General features: G+C 40.9%; 2 protein-coding genes across 5 annotated transcripts; both read left to right on the forward strand.

Annotated features, from left to right (window-relative positions):
- The first annotated feature begins 5,883 nt into the window (after positions 1–5,883).
- On the forward strand, positions 5,884–20,671 carry LOC124138391 (BTB/POZ domain-containing protein 6-like). 4 transcript variants are annotated; one of them, XM_046505007.2, is made up of 3 exons: positions 5,884–5,990; positions 17,497–17,779; positions 18,262–20,671. In XM_046505007.2, the coding sequence occupies exons 2-3, from the start codon at positions 17,511–17,513 to the stop codon at positions 19,328–19,330; spliced, it is 1,338 nt and encodes a 445-aa protein (XP_046360963.2). In that variant the 5' UTR covers positions 5,884–5,990; positions 17,497–17,510; the 3' UTR covers positions 19,331–20,671. The 4 variants fall into 4 exon arrangements, with proteins under 4 accessions (XP_046360963.2, XP_046360962.2, XP_048245283.1 ...); XM_046505006.2 differs by lacking the exon at positions 5,884–5,990 and adding an exon at positions 15,819–15,898; XM_048389326.1 differs by lacking the exon at positions 5,884–5,990 and adding an exon at positions 16,739–16,850.
- On the forward strand, positions 7,723–9,617 carry LOC124138392 (BTB/POZ domain-containing protein 6-like). Its single transcript, XM_046505009.2, has 2 exons — positions 7,723–7,984; positions 8,357–9,617. Exons 1-2 carry the CDS (start codon positions 7,794–7,796, stop codon positions 9,432–9,434), a joined length of 1,269 nt encoding a protein of 422 aa, XP_046360965.2. The 5' UTR covers positions 7,723–7,793; the 3' UTR covers positions 9,435–9,617.
- Positions 20,672–21,207: the final 536 nt, after the last annotated feature.

Raw genomic sequence — 21,207 nt, forward strand, 5'->3', positions numbered from 1 at the left:
GCCAAAATGCAACCAAAAATATTGATAACACCATCAGGCTTCTCTACATGCTAAAACTCGTATCAACTTATGGTTCCGTGTTTGTTACCTATTTGCTTAAAACCACTTGCGTTTCTTTTGCGTGTGAGTACATGTCATTTTTAAGGCACAGGCACGCACACCTGTTTGCTTTTGCGTTGAAATATGTTTACTTTCTTCAAAACTGCATGTCGCCATCTCTAGAACACTCCTTACATATCTCCCAAATTGGAAACATTGGAAAACATTGCAGATCTCTAGAAAGCATTGGAAATATATTGACATGTTTTTTTGTTCTTATCTGCTGTGTGCTATCGTTTGTTTGATTTTCGTGGACGTTGGATATAACTGTGTACTTCTTGGTAACAATTGATTACATTTTTCCGCTTTTTGTACACTACATACGTAGAACCATGAGCAACAGTCAGATACTAGCAATGGGACCAACGGTTACACCTGGGTCCAGACAGGAATATTAGAACCATGATTACGCCTTGCATTGTGTCCTGAACCTGTTAATGTTGTGGTGAAAGAATTAAGTAATACATACCTTACGGGTCCAATGTTGGACACCTTCCCTGACACACCGAAATTATGTTTTGAGGCATCATGGACTTAATAGAGACACTAGTATTGCAGTGACTGGAAGAAAATTACAGATATAGGTCATCTTCCTGAGGCAAGGGAGTTAACTGACTGTCAAAGTCCAGTTTCTGGACTTTGACAGTCAGTTAATTAACTCCTTTGACTCAGGAAGATTGATTTGGTAGGAAAATGGGTTCCAGAAGAAAACAAATTAAATAAACAAACTTCAATTTTATATAGCATTTTATTGGATACGCGATGTTTTACATACAAAGCACGATTCACAGTATCCAATTCAAGTTCCATGTTGCTTGTGAAGTCACATATTCGATCCATGATTACTGATTTCCATTACTTACTGAACACATATAATTTGACCAGCAAGTACTGAGAATATTTCTTACCGTTTTGGCCATCAACACTATTAACCATAGGAAGGGTGTCTGTAGAACTTGTTCTGACTTTCATTCATGGTGTCCACAGGCTCTTGAAGCAGGATAGTGATATATGGGTCCAGTGTCTCAGTAATATCACTATCCCGCTTCAGGGGCCTGTGGGCGTGTCATATTTGTAAAGTATGACCAGAGTTGTCCCCCTTGGTAAGACTTGGTATATTGGCGTCTAAAATCAGACGCATGAAGACAGAAAATATTAGACATGAAATGATTAATCGAGAAACAGTAAATGTTTCTAAAGAGACAATAAGAACGCATTTGCATGCAATGGATTGGCAGAAATCCCGAGGAATTCCATCACCACTCCTAAAACCAGAACAGCAAGAACGACGTTTGAACTGGTGTTTGGAACATAGAAATTTCACTTGAGACACATAACTTCTCATATGAAAGTTCAGAGTGCTTATAGCCATTCTGTATAAAAATGTGGACCAAAGGTACAGAAAAAAACTACCAGCGTCCAAAGTACAGTCCTAAATTTGGTGTGTGGGGTTGGCTGTCTGTGTTGGGAGCCACACCATTATGTGTATTTGAAGGTAATATGACAAGTGTAGTGTACACTGATATTTTCTTCTTTTTGTTTTACCTCGCATCGGCAATGATATTCTTCAGGGACATCTCCTTCACACAGCACAAGTTTTGTATGGTGACGGGTTGGTATTCCAGCAAGACAATGATCCGAAACTTAGAGGCGGTGTTCAAACCATCTGCATCAACCCAGGTAAGTAACTGTTCACATAACTGCACTAAACGATCGTAAGAGGCGACTCACGGGATCGGGTGGTCAGGCTCGCTGACTTGGTTGATGCATGTCATCGTATCCCAATTGCGTGGATCGATGTTCATGATGTCAATAACTGGACTGTCTGGTCCGGACTCCATTATTTACAGACCGAAGCCATATAGCTGGAATATTGCTGAGTGAGGCGTTAAACAACAAACAAACCAACTAAACGATGCTTTGTCTTGTGTACAATGTGTGGGGTATAACTAGATTTAGCAGTACACAACACAGCCAGACCCTGTTAGATGTACAACTGCAGATATTGTAACAGTCATTTGTCAGTCAGTCAGCATCACATAGATCAGGTGATACTTAACACAGCTACCGACTGTCCTGTCATTACGTGTCACTGTCAGTAATTAAAACAGCATTGAAGTCGAAGTAAGCTACGTGTAGAATCCACAGATGAACAACACTTTTTTATTAGAATCGTTGCACCTTTTGAATCATCTTGTCTCGTCAGAGCATGCAGCAGTCGTTATCCAGTATATTTGTGAGTTTCAATATTAAATGTGATTCTTTCGATTGTGAAGTATGGGGGCCGCCTCAGTGTTTCTATATGTCGACCCTTATGCGTGGGGATAAGGGGATGAAAACATTATCCGTAACCTGCAACCTAAACAACTGTAGTCCGATCAAGGTGACGCTTGTAAATGAAATACTTGGACTTGTTTTTTTACAGTATTTATAAAACTTTCAATTTGCAGGATTGGCTTAAACATGGTCTAAAACAAAACAGACGCAAAATTTCGTAACAGTTGGTGTTTTAGTATAAAAAAAACCCAATGTAACGACGTGCACTGAGATTTCGTCGATGATGACCAGATCTGTCTACTGGTCCTCGCAGATGCCACCCCAAACCATGGCACTACCATCTCCATAAGGCTCCACTTCTTGGACATATATATGGTCATCTCCCTCTGCTCTGCGTTACTCGAGGCATGTTCGTTGTTTTAAACGGGTTCATGTGACGAGAGAGTACAATCCAGCTCATGTTTTGTACCAGAATTTCATACGGGTGACTTTGTGTACATTTTGCATTTTGTAGTGATTAAATTCACCTTAATCGCAAATCATGTGAAGCACGTGCACGTGTTCAAAGAGAATAGGTAAATTGCATTGTTTACATGCTGTTTAGCAAATTTGTTGAAACCTGACGGCCATCATTTATTTGGTGGCGTTTCTTTTGCCCGCTATAGTTTATATCTCACAATTCCCTATTTTGGTGTCACGCTTCTTTGAACAGTATGCCAGTTATGTCACGGCGTGTCAGCTGAATGTGGGAGGAAAGTCCGGAGTGATGCAGGTCTCAGACGTTTACCACTTTAGTGAAATCTAAGAGCACGGGTATGGTGCTGATAAACCTAGAAACATAATCGGGGCAAACCGGATTCGAACAAATGATAATAGGTTTCTGGCGTACCCAAGGGACACAGCTCTGCACAGCAAATTGCGGCGCCTTGGGCCTCCCGTGCCCCCCTTTTTAGGCTCGTACCATCTGCCGCTAACAGCGTTTTTACAGGTGAACACTTGCCTTTCCTTTGTATTTGTTTGTGAAAGAGGCCACCGGTAGGATAAGATACATTTTTCACCAACACGTGGTATCATCAGTATTTGATAGTGATTCGAACTCGTACACTGTATTCTGGTTTGAGCGGTGATTTCTTATGATTTTTATTCACGTGGTCATGTAGATTACAGGAGAAAGTGGAGATCCCGTCGGTTTATATTTGATAGCAGTTGAAATCAAAATAAGTCAATCCTGTTATCACTTTTACCCCATATTCTAAACGCGACTTTCTAAGGCTTTCATAGAATACTAGCAGATAACGTTTCCAGTTTACAAGAATTGGCTTTCTCAATGAAGGGCTTCAGTCGCAACGCTACCCCACGCCCGAGTACAGTAAACCGCCTCCATTGTCTAGTTGAAAGAGCGCCTGCCCGGAGAGCGTAAGGCCGGTGGTTTGAGCTCCTGGCCACGTCATACCACAATACGTAAAAAGAGGTTACTTAAATTGTTGTTGCCCTGTCTGTCCCTCGGCATTGAGGGGCTAAAACAAGGGCTGGTGGGCTCGGAGTCAGTATATTGCGCCTGAGTGGGATATCCATGTTTAAACTAATGCATGGTATCTCAGTCGGTCAGCACTATAAAACGAGCATTACTCCCGATAAGTGCACTCACCAACACCCGCACGCACGCACGCACGCACGCACGCACGCACGCACGCACGCACATACACACATGCCCGTACCTATGAAAGTGCAATAATCTTGAACGTGACGTTATCCCTATTTCACCTCACCAAGAACTGTAGAAACTCGACCCAGTGACCCAGTACCAGTTGTTCTGCGTTTGATATTAACTGAAGGGTTTGGGTGTTCATAATGTCTGTCCTGACTGATTGTGTCGTCGTTCCCTGACAGTGCAGGATTTTTCTTGTGTTATATGACTCGATTAAGTCATGACGTTCATTCCCATAAAGCAAGTTAATTACACACACTTCTTCACATAGAGGATTAACGAGAAGTAAGTAAGGCATTTGGATCCAGTTAATCCTTCATGCTTGATCGTGCGTGCGTGCGTGCGTGCGTGCGTGCGTGCGTGCGTGCGTTGTCACATTTTGTACGAGGGGATATCAAGACGTTTAAAAGTCTGGCATGCATGAACGTGAAATGTCGTGAGTTTTAATCATTGTTCATTGGTTAATCATACTTTCCTTGAAGTGCAATACATCTTTTCCCTCTCTTCTCCAGGTTAGTTTGGTTTTGTATTAATGCCAGTGGTCTATTCCTGCTCTAATCCTCGTTAAGTCTTGTTCAAATTTAGAAAAAAGACATTACTAGGGGCCATCTCTGATGAGTGAGTGAGTATGATGTTTTTACGCCGCTTTTAGCAATGTTTCAGGAATATCACGGCGGGGGACACCAGAAATGAGCTTCACACATTGTACCCATGTCGGGAATAACGAACCCGGGTCTAGACTAGACTAGACTACCCGACCGCCACACTTTGATGAATAAGGTGCTTGTGGTAGAAGCTGGTATCCACCTTCCCCTACAGCAGCCATTGCCACCTGCCTGGAGTAAACTGGGGCATTGTCTTGATGGAGGAGAACGCCATGACGCAGTTTATCGTAACGCTTCTCTTTGAAAGATTCGCACAATCTATTAAAGAAATTGGCATAATGTTCAACATTCACAGTTAGTGAGTTTGGGTTTGCGCCGCTTTTAGCAGTATTCCAGCATTACAGGGCGGGTCCATGTGGTAAATAACCTATGTGTATTTAGCTTTTGGTGACCCAAAACAAGGTGGTTCTTGGTTTTGGGAGGCCAGAATCGTTTCCAATCCATGGATTCTTGTCTGCTCTCATGGTCATTGTAATAGACCCATGTGTTACAAACATAAAATGAGAATACTTTGGGTTGTGATAATTCCTGGTTAACAGGACATTAGCGGTGGTAACCCGCGTAACTCAGTGAGGAGCAGAGCTTAAACAAAGACCCGTGAAGACTGGTTGGTTGGTTGGCTGGTTAACGCCGCACTCAGCAATATTCCAGCTATATGACGGCGGTCTGTAAATAATGGAGTCTGGACCAGACAGTCCAGTGATTAATATCAGGAGCATCGATCCACGCAATTGGGATCGATGACATGCATCAACCAAAGCCTGACCACGAGGTTTCACTGTCTATATACTAAACTCTACAGTATTCTCCTCTGTGGTCTATGTTAAACATTTTTTATTTGACCAAAACATTACAAACGTTATCATATCGTTAATAGGCTGTAAACAGTCCCCGAAATACTGCTAACTCCAGGTGAAAAAACCAACTATGATACCTGTATCAACTAAATCACCATCGAATAACAATTCCTTGTTTTTCTCTCCATTTTAGCCACACTTAAACGTGTGTATTCCTTTGTTTTCTCGGCAGCTTTTGTATACATATACTTTGGTTTTACCATACTGACAAATTGTAGACCACCTCCGTGGTCTAGAGTTGTCCTTTTGATATTAACTGGTGCGCACATAAGATATACTCCTGGAATGCGGAAGTTTTGTCAAAACGAAACTAGGATTACAGGCGTCCGACAGGTGAAAGTCACTCTCCCGCTCGCTGTGTTAAAACCATCTGCACCAACCCAGGTAAGGGGTAAACTGTTCGCACAGCTCTACTGAACGATGTGTCAGATTTATAGCAGTATTTACCAGGTTTAGAAGTATTTAGTGGTGTATACCTTGGTGTTGACAACACAACCACGCCTCTGTGATATCTGCAACTGCAGATATTGTAACAGTCAGATGTTCAGAGAATCTCAGATGCAAGCCATCACAGTCATGATGCGTGTGTGTGACGGAACAAAGCGATTATATCCGAAGTTAACGATGTGAATTATCCATCATAAACAACAGGCGCCTTTTGGAACATTCTTGTACAGAGTTATTTCCCTTTGATAACTTTGACATGTCAAAACATGAATTGGACTCAATGCAAGTGTAAGATAATTGAGGTTTGTAAAAATTATATTAAATTGCATAAAGGTCTTTCAATGTCCGTTTTAGAACAAACCCCGAACTAAATAGGTTTGACTGAAACGTTTGGTGAAATATGTGCGCGAAGATAGTGACACTTAGGTTACTGCATAGCTGCAGCTATTATCCAGTATTGGCTATACGAAACTGTTGTCAGGCCTATGCTGAACAAATAGTCCAGTTTGTCATTCAGCTGAGTTCACACAAATTATTAATGCACTATTTGGACAAGGAAATACGGCATTAACAAATCTTTGAATACAGGACGAATATCCTCCCGCGAGCATGATAATTATATTCGTCTCTTTCACCTGCGATATCGGTTTCAAACTGCAACTTTGAAAACTCACAGAACCCCTGGCCTGGTGCAAGGCATCGATTACGAGAGCATAACATCCGTCCGTACGTCCAAATTTGCTGGCACTGTGACTCGTGAACGTCCAGAACGTGGTCGGTCCCTTGCAGGGCTGGGACGAGTCCAAATTTACTACCCGGGTACCCATCCCCCTATTACTTGACCCTACCCGGGTACCCGCTGTAGGTCCAAGGAGTTGTCTCAAAATGTCCGATTGGGAACATGTTGAGCTTAGCCCTGGCAAAACATATTTAGATACATGTATTAAACAATCTGGTCATTCATACACCGAGGTTGAATTAAGTTATATCTTTATTCAACCATATGAAAAATCAGAAGGAATGGTTGCATAGTCAGAAAGAAATGTGGACATTAGTGACTTGTAGTGTAACAATTGGCGATTTTTTTCAATTTATCTTCCCTTCACTAACCCGCTAGTTGCGCTGACCCGGACGGTCCAAAAGTTCGAGATATTTTTTGTCATTAAACAATATATCACGTGACTAACCACGGGTCCGGCTAGTCCTGTGGGTACCCGGGTCCTACTCAGTATCCACCCAACCCAGGTATCCGAGTTACCCGTCCCAGCCCTAGTCCCTGGTGTTGCCAGTCTGTTGGCACCGACCCCAGCGTGTTAGGATGAACACCTGACAACAACTTTTTGAGCCATTCCGGTTCGAAGCATTCCAATTACAGTATTCGACGTAATAAGCGCCCCGGGCGATATTTGCTTATATATTGGCTAGTGAACAATCCCAATTAGCACCCCTTCCGATTGATCAATGTACACAAGACTTATTTATTCGTGTATAATACGTGTGTTATATGCATCCTTAATTGTGGGAAATATGATTTTGGAAAAAATACATCTGTGGTATATAAACATTTCAGGCTGTCCGCATAAACCACGAAATTTACGATCTTTTAACCCTGTTGTTTTTCACCAAAATAATATTCTGATAAGAGCCCCCAATTTCTAATTTGAGAGTGCCCTGGGGGCTTATTGCGTCGAATACGGTACCACCCACAGCTCACAGAATGTCACAGAGTGTAATCTGCGTATGCTCGACACGGAAGACTTCTGTGACGTCACTTTCCTGTTGGGGTCAGAGAAACAGGTGGTCCGAGCTCACCGCTACGTTCTTGTCAGTCGCAGCTGTGTCTTCCATGCCATGTTCTGTGGCCCCCTGGTGGAGAAAGGGGAGGTAACCATCCCTGATATTGAGCCGACAATCTTTAAAGACTTCCTCAGGTAATAATATTATGACTTCATGTTAAAAACTGCCAATTAAATTGGACAATTATGTACAATTATAAATGTCAGGCTACCATATAATTACTATTATTGCACTTATGAACGTCTTTTCATAATGGTATATAGTTTTAAGGCAGTTTTTGTACAGAACATGGTGCCAAATCCGTTTGTTTTGTTATCAAAACTATCAAATAATGAAAATGAATGTCTGTGTTCTGACACTATTCAAGGAACAGGGCATGCTTGTGAAGTCTTACCATCATCCATGTCCCTCTCACTACGCTGGAAATTTAGAGAAGAATCTTTTCCCGAAAATGCAGGAACAATATTATGTATTATAAAATTTCTAAAATAGAAACCTTGTTGTAGGTATGTGTACACAGACAAGGCCACTATCAACGCTGAAACAGTCACAGGACTAATGTACACCTCCAGGAAGTATTCTCTAGATGCATTGTACGATCTGTGTGTAACGTTCCTGGAGACGTCCCTGTCAGAAGACAATGTCTGTCAGATCCTGGAGCAGTGTCATGGTTACGGGGAGCTAGACATGGAACAGAAGGCCTTGAAGATCCTGACTGAAGGAGGGGAGAGAGTCATCCAGTCTCCAGGGTTTGTAGATCTCTGTCCTTGTTGTCTGGAAAAGTTCCTCAAATCAAAAACTCTGAACCTGAGAGAGTCAGACATATTTGAAGCAGTCGTGTCCTGGACAAAGGAACGGTGCAGGAAGGAAGGTGTGAGTGACGCGCCTGAGAACAGACGGAGACTCCTGGGAGATATGAGGTATCAGATCCGGTTTATCAGCCTCCCCCTGGAGATCCTGGTGAAAGTTGTTGGCCGATCTGGTGTGCTGACAAACAGTGAGAGATTTCAAATAATTGACAGATCTGTTGACTCGACTGTTGATATTTCTCCATTTACAACTGTACAGAGAAAGAAGTCAGGCGTTGCTCAGATGCAGGAGTCCAATGTTTGTAGATATGTGAGCAGATTTACATCTGAGTATCCCTATTTCTATTCTGCTACTACAGGTCACACGCATGCTATCTCGTTTTCAGTCACTCACAGCATTCACCTGGAAGGATGTCAGCTCTACGGTGAACAGAGTGATGAATCCTACTACATCCTACTGAGTCTAAGGGTGTATGATCAAAATAACACAGTGGTTGCTGCACCCTTAAGGAACACTTTTAAGTCTCTTCACAGGAACCAAAAGGTGACTGATGTCCTATTTCCCGAGTCTGTACCACTGCAGCCAAGCACAACCTACACTCTGTGTGTGAACCTACCTCCCAGTAGGTATTACAGGGGGGGTGATGGAAAGAAGACTGTAACCAGTAATGGAGTACAGTTCACCTTCTCACACTCCCTACTGGACACTGCAGGAACATCACCAGAGAGTGGAAACATACCTGGCTTGATATTCAGCATCCCAAAAGAGATGTAGTGTGTGAATTCATGGTGATACTGTCAATTCTTCCACTCACCATGGGATGAGATAATGACCACAACATTCAGCTAACATCCTGTGTGCGTTTGTACAGGATTTGATGTGAATACTTTCTTGAAATTTCAATTGGATGTACTTTTAAACAACACTGACAGCTTGTGCATTGTATGTTACGTTCACATGTTACATCACATGTTTCATAGTTTCTATAGATTGACTGTCTGCCTGTGTAATAATGCGATTTACATATCAAATAATCAAATATTGTACTACACACTGAAGTGTTTTAATGGTTCGATTGCAGCTTAACACATCTTCTTACATCAAGTGACGCGTGCATGTGTAAGCGTTACTGTTATGAATGTACAGAGATGTTGCTCCAAGCTGTGTACAGTGATTAGCCCCTGCCTACAGAAACAAATACCTTGTTGGGTTGTGTTTCGCCGCCATCAGACATTCTCAATATATAGACCAACAACACCAGATACACTTCCAAATTTCATTTTAATCATAATATTTCATTTACTAAATAAAGTTAAGTTAGCGAGAAATTAGTCAATTCTTAACAATAAGTCCACTGATGGCATATACTCGGTCCTCTGCTAACACGGGTTCGTCTATTCAAATAAATATAATTTTAGCCAAAAACATATTGGGAATTAGTCCGGCAGGGCAGGGTAACTACGGCAGTCTGTAATTGTTGTCTCCAATCTAGGACCTATACAACTTCAACTGTAACGGATTTGTTTTCTTCTCTAATGATCAGTGCACACGCACGCACGCACGCACGCACCCCAAACAAAACAAACAAACTGTCGTCATTGTTCGTGGCGGTTGATAAAATACTTGGCAATTTATGAAGTCAATGTCTTGCTGAACTATGTACCAATCCAGATATGCAGACAATTATCAGATTATAGAACTTTCTTTAGATATTGCATCTTTAAATTATTGATTGTACCTACAGCTCACTTCAAAAGGAGAGGACATGTATATATCAACAAACACTCAGTCATAGCCAGCAAAGGATGGTGATAGAAAGGTAGCACCCCATTAATGTGATTAACTAAACATCAATATTGACATTAAGTCAGATAATTATCAGATAATAGAACATTCTTTGGCAATATATGAATTCAATGCCTTGCTGAACTATGTACCAATCCAGATATGCAGAAAATTATCAGATTATAGAACTTTCTTTTTGACATTGCACCTTTATATTATTGATTGTACCTACAGCTCACATAAAAGGAGGGACCATGGTGATAGAAAGCCAGCAACCCATTAATGTGATTACTACATCAAAACTGACATAAAGTATTGGACATTGCACCTGTAATTCTGTTCGTGTAACCTGAACATATGATTTGAATCACCTCCGCTAGAAACATACTCTCAGTCACTACGCAAGCGAGCTACAATCATGTGTTATTCAATAAATCTCAATACAAACTGCGGATATTATTGTTATTATTGATAATAACCATGTCTAACTAGGGCACAGAGGGTATGGTGGCTTAAAATTGGTTGTTGGTGATCCATCGTCCATTTACATATTGTGCCGTCCGTCATCTGTTTTATATTCTAAATATACCTTTAAAAGTAAAAACTGTGATATATTAATAGGGTAACGTTATTTTTCAGGGCATTATCATTTGCAGAAGCCTGAGGTCTTCCATTAACTGCCCGACGAAGGAGGGCAGTTGAAAAGACCGAGGGCTTCAGCAAATGATAATGCCCTGAAAAATAGCGTTACCGTTATTATAGCTAAAATGGATGGAATTTGTTATCAAATAAATAGAAACAATGTCGATTTTGAAACATTTACTGCAATCAACACGAATGTCACTGACCCACTTTTACAAATATGGAAACGTCATAGAACAAACCAGATGACGTCACTATTGAACGTTACGTCACCTATCCCTATCCTATGACGTCACCTAACAACGGGCGTGATAATGGCCCGTCGTCAAGTAATTTGAGGGCATTATCAAGTTACAGTGGCCCGCTCATTTCTGATAACATGCGGGCGTTTTTATGATAATTCTATCCATTTTAGCTATAATACTAGTTAAACTGCCTCTCGGTGACAGTTTTGTATCAAAATATAAATACATAGATTTTTCATCTCACGATATGGCTGAAATATTGGCGAAGGGAAACTAAAATTTCACTCACTCACTCATTCATTAAGATATCATTGACGAAACAAAGAATATTTTTAGTAATGGACCATCAAACACTTGCTTCGATCCCTACACGGATCTAACCCTCTAAATGTTCATCCGTGGTCGAGTGGTAGAACGTCCGCCAGGAGAACGGAAGGTCGGGGGTTCGTTACCCGGGCGCCTCATACCGAAATACTTAAAAGATGGCGCTTGTTTTACCCTGCCTGAGGCTCGGCATTAAGGGGCTAAACAAGGTCTGGACGGCTCTGGGTCAGTGGGCTAACACTATTAAATCAACATAAGCCCCCCCCCCCCCCCCCCCCCCCCCCACGCACTTCACTGCTTCACCTGATCTTAACACCCACTGACAATATCAGGCCCTCTAATGAAGGATAATGTTGACAAGTTGCAGCATGGATATACTGCCCGTTGGAAGCACACGATCAGCGGGACAGTTGAATCTACCCCATTCTACTATAAACAGTTTAATAGGCAGTATTAACCAGTGTATGGACAGACAGGGTTCTCTCAACGAGTATTATTTTCGTATTAACATGTTACAATATATGATGTTTTTCTTTGAAAAAATATACACCGGAAACATTCCGCATTTCCTTTGCACAAAACTATATATTGGCTCTGCATTCTGTGTCATAAAATACATATTTCAAATATTAAAATACAAACTTGCCACAGTAATATCTCATTTCCTGATCATACTTGAACAATCCATTTCAGTGATTTCCATCTCTTTTATTTTAAACATTATTAGATAGGCCCCAATTTTATGCTTGCATGGTAACCATGGTCGGTGGAAAATATAGTAAAGCGTCCATGGTGGACTTAGGGCAAAGGCAAGTGGTGTTGTAGCGACTTGAATCAAATGTGTTTGATGCCAATTTGTGTGAGCATAATTTCCTTAATCTACATTTATTCTTTTACCAATTGAAAACAATAAGATATAGAAGGTTCTGATTTGCAAAGAATGGGTTGCCTCAAAAGTAGCAACTTCGGTTAGCTCTGAAAATGCGGATCCGGAACCGAATAAAGCATAATTAATTATCGGGGTGATAACTTGATCATATTCTTATGTGGTCTTATCACAATTCCATTTAGTGTTCAAGTAGTCTTTTCATTCAATGTTCACGTAGTCTTTTCATTTAGTGTTCATGTCGTCTTTCCATTTTGTCTTTTCATTAAGTGTTCATGTAATCCTTTCATTTAGTGTTCACGTCGTCTTTTCATTTAGTGTTCACGTCGTCTTTTCATTTAGTGTTCACGTCGTCTTTTCATTTTGTCATTTCATTTAGTGTTCACGTCGTCTTTTCATTTAGTGTTCACGTCGTCTTTTCATTTTGTCATTTCATTTAGGGTTCACATAGTCTTTTCATTTAGTGTTCATGTAATCCTTTCATTTAGTGTTCACGTCGTCTTTTCATTTAGTGTTCACGTCGTCTTTTCATTTAGTGTTCACGTCGTCTTTTCATTTTGTCATTTCATTTAGTGTTCACGTAGTCTTTTCATTTAGTGTTCACGTCGTTATGATGACAAACAATCAGCCACGTCACACTTGAAAAACCAGCCGATCCCATAAATCAGATCTTCCAATTGGTTTGATGCCGCTTTTAGCAATATTCCAGCAATAACACGGCACCCGTGTTGGGAATCGGTCCCGGGTCCATGGCATGACGAGCGAACACCTGAACCACTAGGCTTCCCCTCCGCCCCTAGATCCGACATTCGTGGAGTACTGATCACTATCGTTGGCTGAGTGGTGGTGACCTTTTATGGTTCATAAACTGGGTACATAGATGGCAACAACGCCAGGGTTTAACGCCACTTTTAACAGTAATCCAGTTATATCGTGGCATTAATCCAGTTTTATCGTGGCGTGCCAGCTCAATGTGGAAGGAAAGCCCGAAGTGATGCAGGTCGCAGACGTTTATCACTTTGGTGAAACCCAAGAGTACTGGTATGGTGCTGGCAAACCAAGAAACATAATCGGGGCGAACCGAGATTCGAACCCACAATTTTAGATTCCTGGCGAATCGCAGCGCCTTAGACGACCGCCCCTCAATAGAAGTCATTCTGACTGGGAACAACATCTGCATATTATCAGCTTCGACAACGCTATCTATTATGCCAAATCATCTCCAACGATAAGTAAATATCGAATTAATGGAGCGTTACTGTATTAGAAATTAGTGTAATTAGTGGCTTAGAAGACTTAGAAGAATTAGAAGACTGTATAATATTTATGATTCAGAAAGGTCATCTTACTAACGCGATATCCAACATATTATAGCGGACACAAGGAATCGGATCCCATTCCAACCCTGAAGTTAAACATGTTAATGACATGCAATCAGCCAAGTCACCGAGCCTAACCACGCAATCCATTTATTCGCCTCGGACGACAAGCTAATGTTGCCGGGGAATCTCTGAATCCCCAGGGGCAGTTAACCATGGGAACCACCCACCGTATTCATACCTCTCCCTGGGGACAAGGTGTTCAGATAAGTCCGAGAATTTCAATTTCAGATGCATGTAGTTATGTCAAAATAGTTTAAAACCATAAGATTCCTTTATAATATCAGACCAAGGTAAATATTCGTTTCACTCATTGCTTCACGGGTTTGTGGAGGAACCTTGGGGGCGGTGCAGTAGTGGCGTGTGTCAACTCAACCCATTAAATGAGGCCGTGTTACCCCATAGAAGTAAAAAAAGCCCTACTGAAGCAATGTGTGGAGTACATGCCCGTAAGATAATTTTACATGCTGCACGGTAAATATTGCCGATTGTGCTATGTCATCTCTGAGCGCCCATTGGTCATGCTTTCCCTCTTGCTAGAAGCAGGTCGCGTCTTGATTGGTCGGTTTATAATAGTAGCTACTCCCAAAGCGGGAGCATGCATTCACTGGTAAGGGGGGAACAAACCAGTGATGTTTTGACGAAGGATGAAAGGCTGAGCTGACTTACTGTAATGACGAAGTCTCCATCTCTGTAGGTGTCCACGTCCCAGTGCATGACGACCCCGTTCTTGTCTTGAGTCATCTGCTCGATGAAGTGCTCGTTCCGTGAAGACATCAGGCTCTAAACAAGTCGGAACGACGTTGATGAACATAACGTAGATACACAGATGACTTGACCATAAGTGCAAGATGTTCAACACTGTTCCGCTAGCGAAGAAGGAAACCTACAGCTAAACAAATATGTGGTGTTAGCCCACTTTTGGGTCATGTGAGAATGACCTTCAATCCGATCAGAGTGTCGGCAAAGTGATAACTGGAATGTGATTTCTAATCCTGTAGCATCAGAAATGTTAACATTGGGTATTCTGAACGACAGTTACGGTCTGTACGACTCATGCCGTCAAAATCATCACCCATCTCTCGCTTCAATGGGATAAACATTCAAAACAGAAGAGACTTTCCACACCATCTTGCAAACTCGGCATCTATTAAACCTTCAAGTTTCTTTAGTTTAGTGTTCAAATTTTGAATCGATATTTTTCAGAGCTAGTCTGGAATGGAAGTAGCCGGTTTAAAACTAGTGCCGTAAAGCTCGTGAAAGCTGCTTTCCGACTGGCTAATGTTGACTTATTGTAAGTAATTTAATTGGTCAATCAAAGTTCGCGAAAGGCCTTTCTGACGTGACCTGTATTGGGATGTCCTCAGATCTCATGTATCGGTAGCGAGCACTAAGATCTAATTTTAATAAGATTGGAATCGACACGTTTGATTAGGCTGTCCATTTGAATTAACGTTCCATGTGTCTGGGCAACGTATTTCGATTTTCCTCCAAATTGACAGGTTTCTGCTCCTATTGCCTACAGTTACATCAAACCAAATCCGTAGTTCAGGGCACAGAATTGCAAAACGTTTATCCCTAAATCGTAATTTCTCTGTGACAGTGTACCCTGTCCACGTAAAACCAAAATGTTTGGTACTTGATGTTATCCTGGCTGTCACGCGCGTGCGCACACATGCACGCACTGGCGCACACACAGGAACAGACACAGGCAAACACACACACACACACACACACATGCACTTTCATGTAAGTACAAAAATCGCAACGTTGACCCCCATTTCAACTCATCTAGAACTGTACAAAATCGACCCAGTGATTGACGGAGTTGTCTTCCGTTTGATATTAACTGTAGGGCACATAAAATAAACACCTTGAAAGCGGAAGTCTTGACAAAACGAAACAAGGATTACAGTTGTCTGTCAGGCGAAGGACACTCTCTCGCGCCCTGTGTTCAAACCATCGGCACCAACTCAGGTACGGGGTGAACTGTTCGCACAACTGTGTAGCAGTATTTACCAGATTTAGTACTGTACACTCAGTTGTTGACAACACAGCCACACCCTGTTAGATATACAACTGCAGATATTGTAACAGTAATTTGTCAGTCAGTCAGTATCACATAGATCAGGTGATACGTAACACAGCTGCCGACTGTCCCGTGATTACGCGTGTGACTGTGTGTGACTGAAGCCATATTGAAGTGGAAGTAAACCATGTTTGGAATCCACAGAGTAAATCGTTACAAGGAGTTTGTATTAGACTCTAGAGTTGTGTCCCTTTGATGATCTTGTGCAAGTCAAAACATGCACCTGACTTTATACGTTCATTGTGACTTGAGTTGTAAACATTTATGGTTAGTGGCTTAGTCTTTGTCCCGCATATTTGTGCTTTAAACACTGAATAGGGTTGACTGTTAAAGGGCGGAAATGTTATTTTGTTCGATTGAAATTGTGAAGTATGACACTTGAGTATGGGTAACTGGACAGTTGTTGGTTTCATCTGAACATATATCCAGATGTCGACCCTCACGCTTGCAAGGGCATCTTCATCGAGGGTAAGAAAAACCATTATAGGTGACCGGCACTGTGAACACCTCAACTTGCCAAGCTGAGTTGTAGTTGTGGCTGTAGTTGTGTACCTCTCGGCGACTATATGTCATATAGATGTTGTTTTTGTTGTTGGTGTTTTTGTTTGTTTGTTTGTTTTGTTGTTGTTGTTTGTTTGTTTTTTGTTGTTTGTTTGTTTTTTGTTGTTGTTTTTGTTTGTTTTGTTTTGTTTTTTTGTTTTTTGTTTTTTTTGGGGGGGTTGGTTTGCTGTGTGACTGGCTGAACAAAACGATACCCGAAGTTAACGATGATAACAGAGTTGTGTCCCTTTGATATTCATGCTCACCATCTGCACTTCAGGCATCTGATTCACTTTATATGTAAGACACTTGAGGTTTGTACATTTTAATGTTTAAAAGTGTGTCAAAAGTCGTCTTTGGGTATTCATTTTTAATAGGATTGACTGCAAAGTTGCGTGACATATAATTGTATAGACTAAGATAGTGATGTTTGACACGTTACTGGATAGTTGTAGATTTCATCCAACATAAGGTATGAGAAACTGATATCTGACCTACGAAGAAACTACCTCAATTTGCATTTATCGCTCATTTTCAGATAGGCGTGTATCCATATATATATATATATATATATATATATATATATATATATATATATATATCTATATCTATATCTATATCTATATATATATATATATATATGTGTGTATTTATATATATATGATTTATTAGTTATATATAGAACCAAGGTGTTTGTTAGCAATTAAACCATTGTTGCTCAAAAGTGATTTATAAGTGCCTTTGCAAAGGGCAAAACAGTGATTAACATTATGTGAATGGATTCCTGAAAACACCATGCAAAGTGTAGCTGATTCTGTAGGTTTTGATGTAAAACAAGTGAATTTTAATACTCATGCAGTTATTATCGAATAATGGAATTGTTATCTATATTAAAGGTTTAAATCATCTACTCACGGCTTTTATCTGTATATTCCTTTATTGTCAGTTCCAAGCTTCGCAATGTCCGGTGAGAGCCGAGAATCTGGATATGTGGACAACTGGCAGTCAGGGAACACTGTCACAGAGTGTAATCTGCGTATGCTCGACACGGAAGACTTCTGTGACGTCACTTTCTTGTTGGGGTCAGAGAAACAGGTGGTCCGAGCTCACCGCTACGTTCTTGTCAGTCGCAGCTGTGTCTTCCATGCAATGTTCTGTGGCCCCCTGGCGGAGAAAGGGGAGGTAACCATTCCTGAAATTGCGGCAGACATCTTCAAAGAGTTCCTGAGGTTCGATTAATCTTTTAATTTTACAAAACAATCAACTACCCAATGACAAAACACCTTCCATTTTTCTTTGCGTGATATATACCAATGTCTCGAAGTCACTTGGCAGACGGAAATGTATTCCTCCACAATGAGGGTCAATTTAATATGTCCTTGAAGTGTTCAGTCATCCTGCGTCATCAAGGTAGCCTAGTTGTATCTGTATACATGACTACCCGACCAAGCACGTCTGAAGTAAGAATATCATGTAGGTTAACATATAAAGGTTACAATAAACGTCCTCACTACAGAATAACCAGTATGAATTATCCCATGAAACAGATTCCATTGGGTGTAAAAGTGGCGATGTAAATGGATCACTGAAATGTCTGAACAAGTGACATATATAAAAGACAACCTAACCTGATTGTGCTATTTGGATTTGAATTAAGTTGAAACCTTGGTTTTAATTAATCGTAACATTGTATTCCTACACACTGTTGTAGGTATGTGTACACAGACAAGACTACTATCAACACTGAAACAGTCACAGGACTGATGTACACCTCCAGAAAGTATTCTCTAGATGCATTGTACGATCTGTGTGTAACGTTCCTGGAGACGTCCCTGTCAGAAGACACTGTCTGCCAGATCCTGGAGGAGTGTCATGGTTACGGGGAGCTGGACCTGGAACAGAAGGCCCTGACGATCCTGACTGAAGGAGGGGAGAGTGTCATCAAATCTCCAGGATTTGAAGGTCTTTGTCCTGACTGTCTGGAAAAGTTCCTTAAATCAAACACTCTGAACCTGAAAGAGACAGACATATTTGAAGCAGTCGTGTCGTGGATAAAGGAGCGGTGCAGGAAGGAAGGTGTGAGTGACACGCCTGAGAACAGACGGAGACTCCTGGGAGAGATGAGGTATGAGATCCGGTTTACCAGCATCCCCCTGGAGTTCCTGGTGAAAGTTGTAGGCCGATCTGGTGTGCTGACAAACAGTGAGAGAGTTCAGATAATTGACAGATCTGTTGACTCGACTGTTGATATTTCTCCATTTACAACTGTACAGAGAATGAAATCAGGCGTTGCTCAGATACAAGAGTCCTATATTTGCAAACATGTAAGCAGATTTCCAAAAATGCCAGATCGGCATTGGTATTTTCCACGCAGCAGGCATGCTATCTCGTTTTCTGTCACTCACAGCATTCACCTGAAAGGATGTCAGCTCTTCCGTGAAGAGAGTAATGAAGACATCCTACTGAGTATATGGGTGTATGACCAAAATAACACAGTGGTTGCTGCACCCTTAAGAAACACTTTGAAGTCTCTTCAAATGAACCAAAAGGTGACTGATGTCCTATTTCCCGAGTCTGTACTACTGCAGCCAAGCACAACCTACACTGTGTGTGTGGACCTATCTCCCGGTAAGTATTACAACAGTGTTAGAGGAAAGAAGACTGTAACCAGTAATGGAGTACAGTTCACATTCTCACACTCCCTACTGGACACTGCAGGAACATCACCACGCATTGGAAACATACCTGGCTTGATATTCAGCATCCCAAAACAGATGTAGTGTGTGAATTCATGGTTATACTGTCAATACATCCACTCACCCATGGGATGAGATAATGACCGCAACATTCAGCTAACATCCTATGTGCTGTTTGTACAGGATTTGATGTGAATACTTAATTGGAATTTCAATTGGATGTACATTTAAACAACACTGACAGCTTGTGCATTGTATGTTACGTTCACATGTAACATCATTTCCGTTTCAAACAGACAGACAGTTTATTCAGTAAGAAGGCCATAGGCCCACAATACAGACAATGGTTGATTGCATGAACTACGCATGCCAAGGAAGTAGTCGATTTAAGTTTCTCTTAGCCGTTGACTTAGATTGACTGACTGCCTGTGAAATAATGCGATTTACATATCAAATAATGAAATATTGTACTACACACTGGAGTGTTTTAATGTTTCGATTGCAGCTGAACACATCTTCTTACATCAAGTGATGCGTGCATGTGTAAGCGTTACTGTTATGAATGTACAGAAATGTTGCTCCAAGCTGTGTACAGTGATTAGCCCCTGCCTACAGAAACAAATACCTTGTTGGGTTGTGTTTCGCCGTTGTCAGACATTCTTTATGTATAGACTCAAAACACCAGGTACACTTCCAAATTTCATTTTAATCATCATATTTCATTAATTAAATAAAGTTAAGTTAGCGAGAAAATAAGTCAATTCTTAACATTAAGTCCAAAAATGGCATATACTCGGTTCTCTACTAACACGGGTTCGTCTATTCAAATAAATATAATGTTAGCCAAAAACATAATGGGAATAAGTCAGGCAGGGCAGGGTAACTACGGCAGTCTGTAATTTGTTGTCTCCAATCAAGGACCTTTACAACTTCAACTGTAACGGATTTGTTTTCTTCTCTCATGATCAGTGTACACACACACACGCACGCACGCACACACGCACACACACACACACACGCATGCACGCACGCACCCCAAACAAAACAAACAAACTGTCGTCATTGTTCCTGGCGTTGATAAAATACTTGGCAATTTATGAAGTCAATGTCTTGCTGAACTATGTACCAATCCAGATATGCAGAAAATTATCAGATTGTAGAGCTTTCTTTTTGATATTGCATCTTTAAATTATTGATTGTACCTACAGCTCACATCAAAAGGAGGGACCATGGTGATAGAAAGCCAGCTACTCATTTATGTGATTACTACATCAATATTGACATTAAGTATTGGACATTGCACCTGTAATTCTGTTTGTGTAACCTGAACATATTATTTAAATCACCTGCGCTAGAAACATACTTTCCGTCACTACGGAAGCAAGCTACATTCATGTGTTATTCAATAAATCTCAATAAAAACTGCGGATATTATTGTTTATATTGTTAATAACCATGTCTAACCAGGTTGGCGTCTCTGCGCAGAGGGTATGGTGGCTTAGCATTGGTTGTTATTGTTATTGTTGATCCATCGTCCAGTTATATAAGATTATATATATATAACTGGACGATGGATCAACAATAACAACCAATGCTAAGCCACCATATATATATATATATATATATATATATATATATATATATATATATATATATATATATAACTGGACGATGGATCAACAATAACAACCAATGCTAAGCCACCATACCCTCTGCGCATTATTGTTGATCCATCGTCAACTGGACGATGGATCAACAATAACAACCAATGCTAAGCCACCATACCTTCTGCGCATTATTGTTGATCCATCGTCAACTGGACGATGGATCAACAATAACAACCAATGCTAAGCCACCATACCCTCTGCGCATTATTGTTGATCCATCGTCCAGTTATATATATGGATCAACAATAACAATATTCGTTATATATACAGTCTTTAACGAATAAGGTCAAATTA

Source organism: Haliotis rufescens, unplaced genomic scaffold (assembly GCF_023055435.1).
Source record: "Haliotis rufescens isolate VD_foot unplaced genomic scaffold, xgHalRufe1.0.p SCAF_8, whole genome shotgun sequence".
NCBI lineage: Eukaryota > Metazoa > Mollusca > Gastropoda > Lepetellida > Haliotidae > Haliotis > Haliotis rufescens.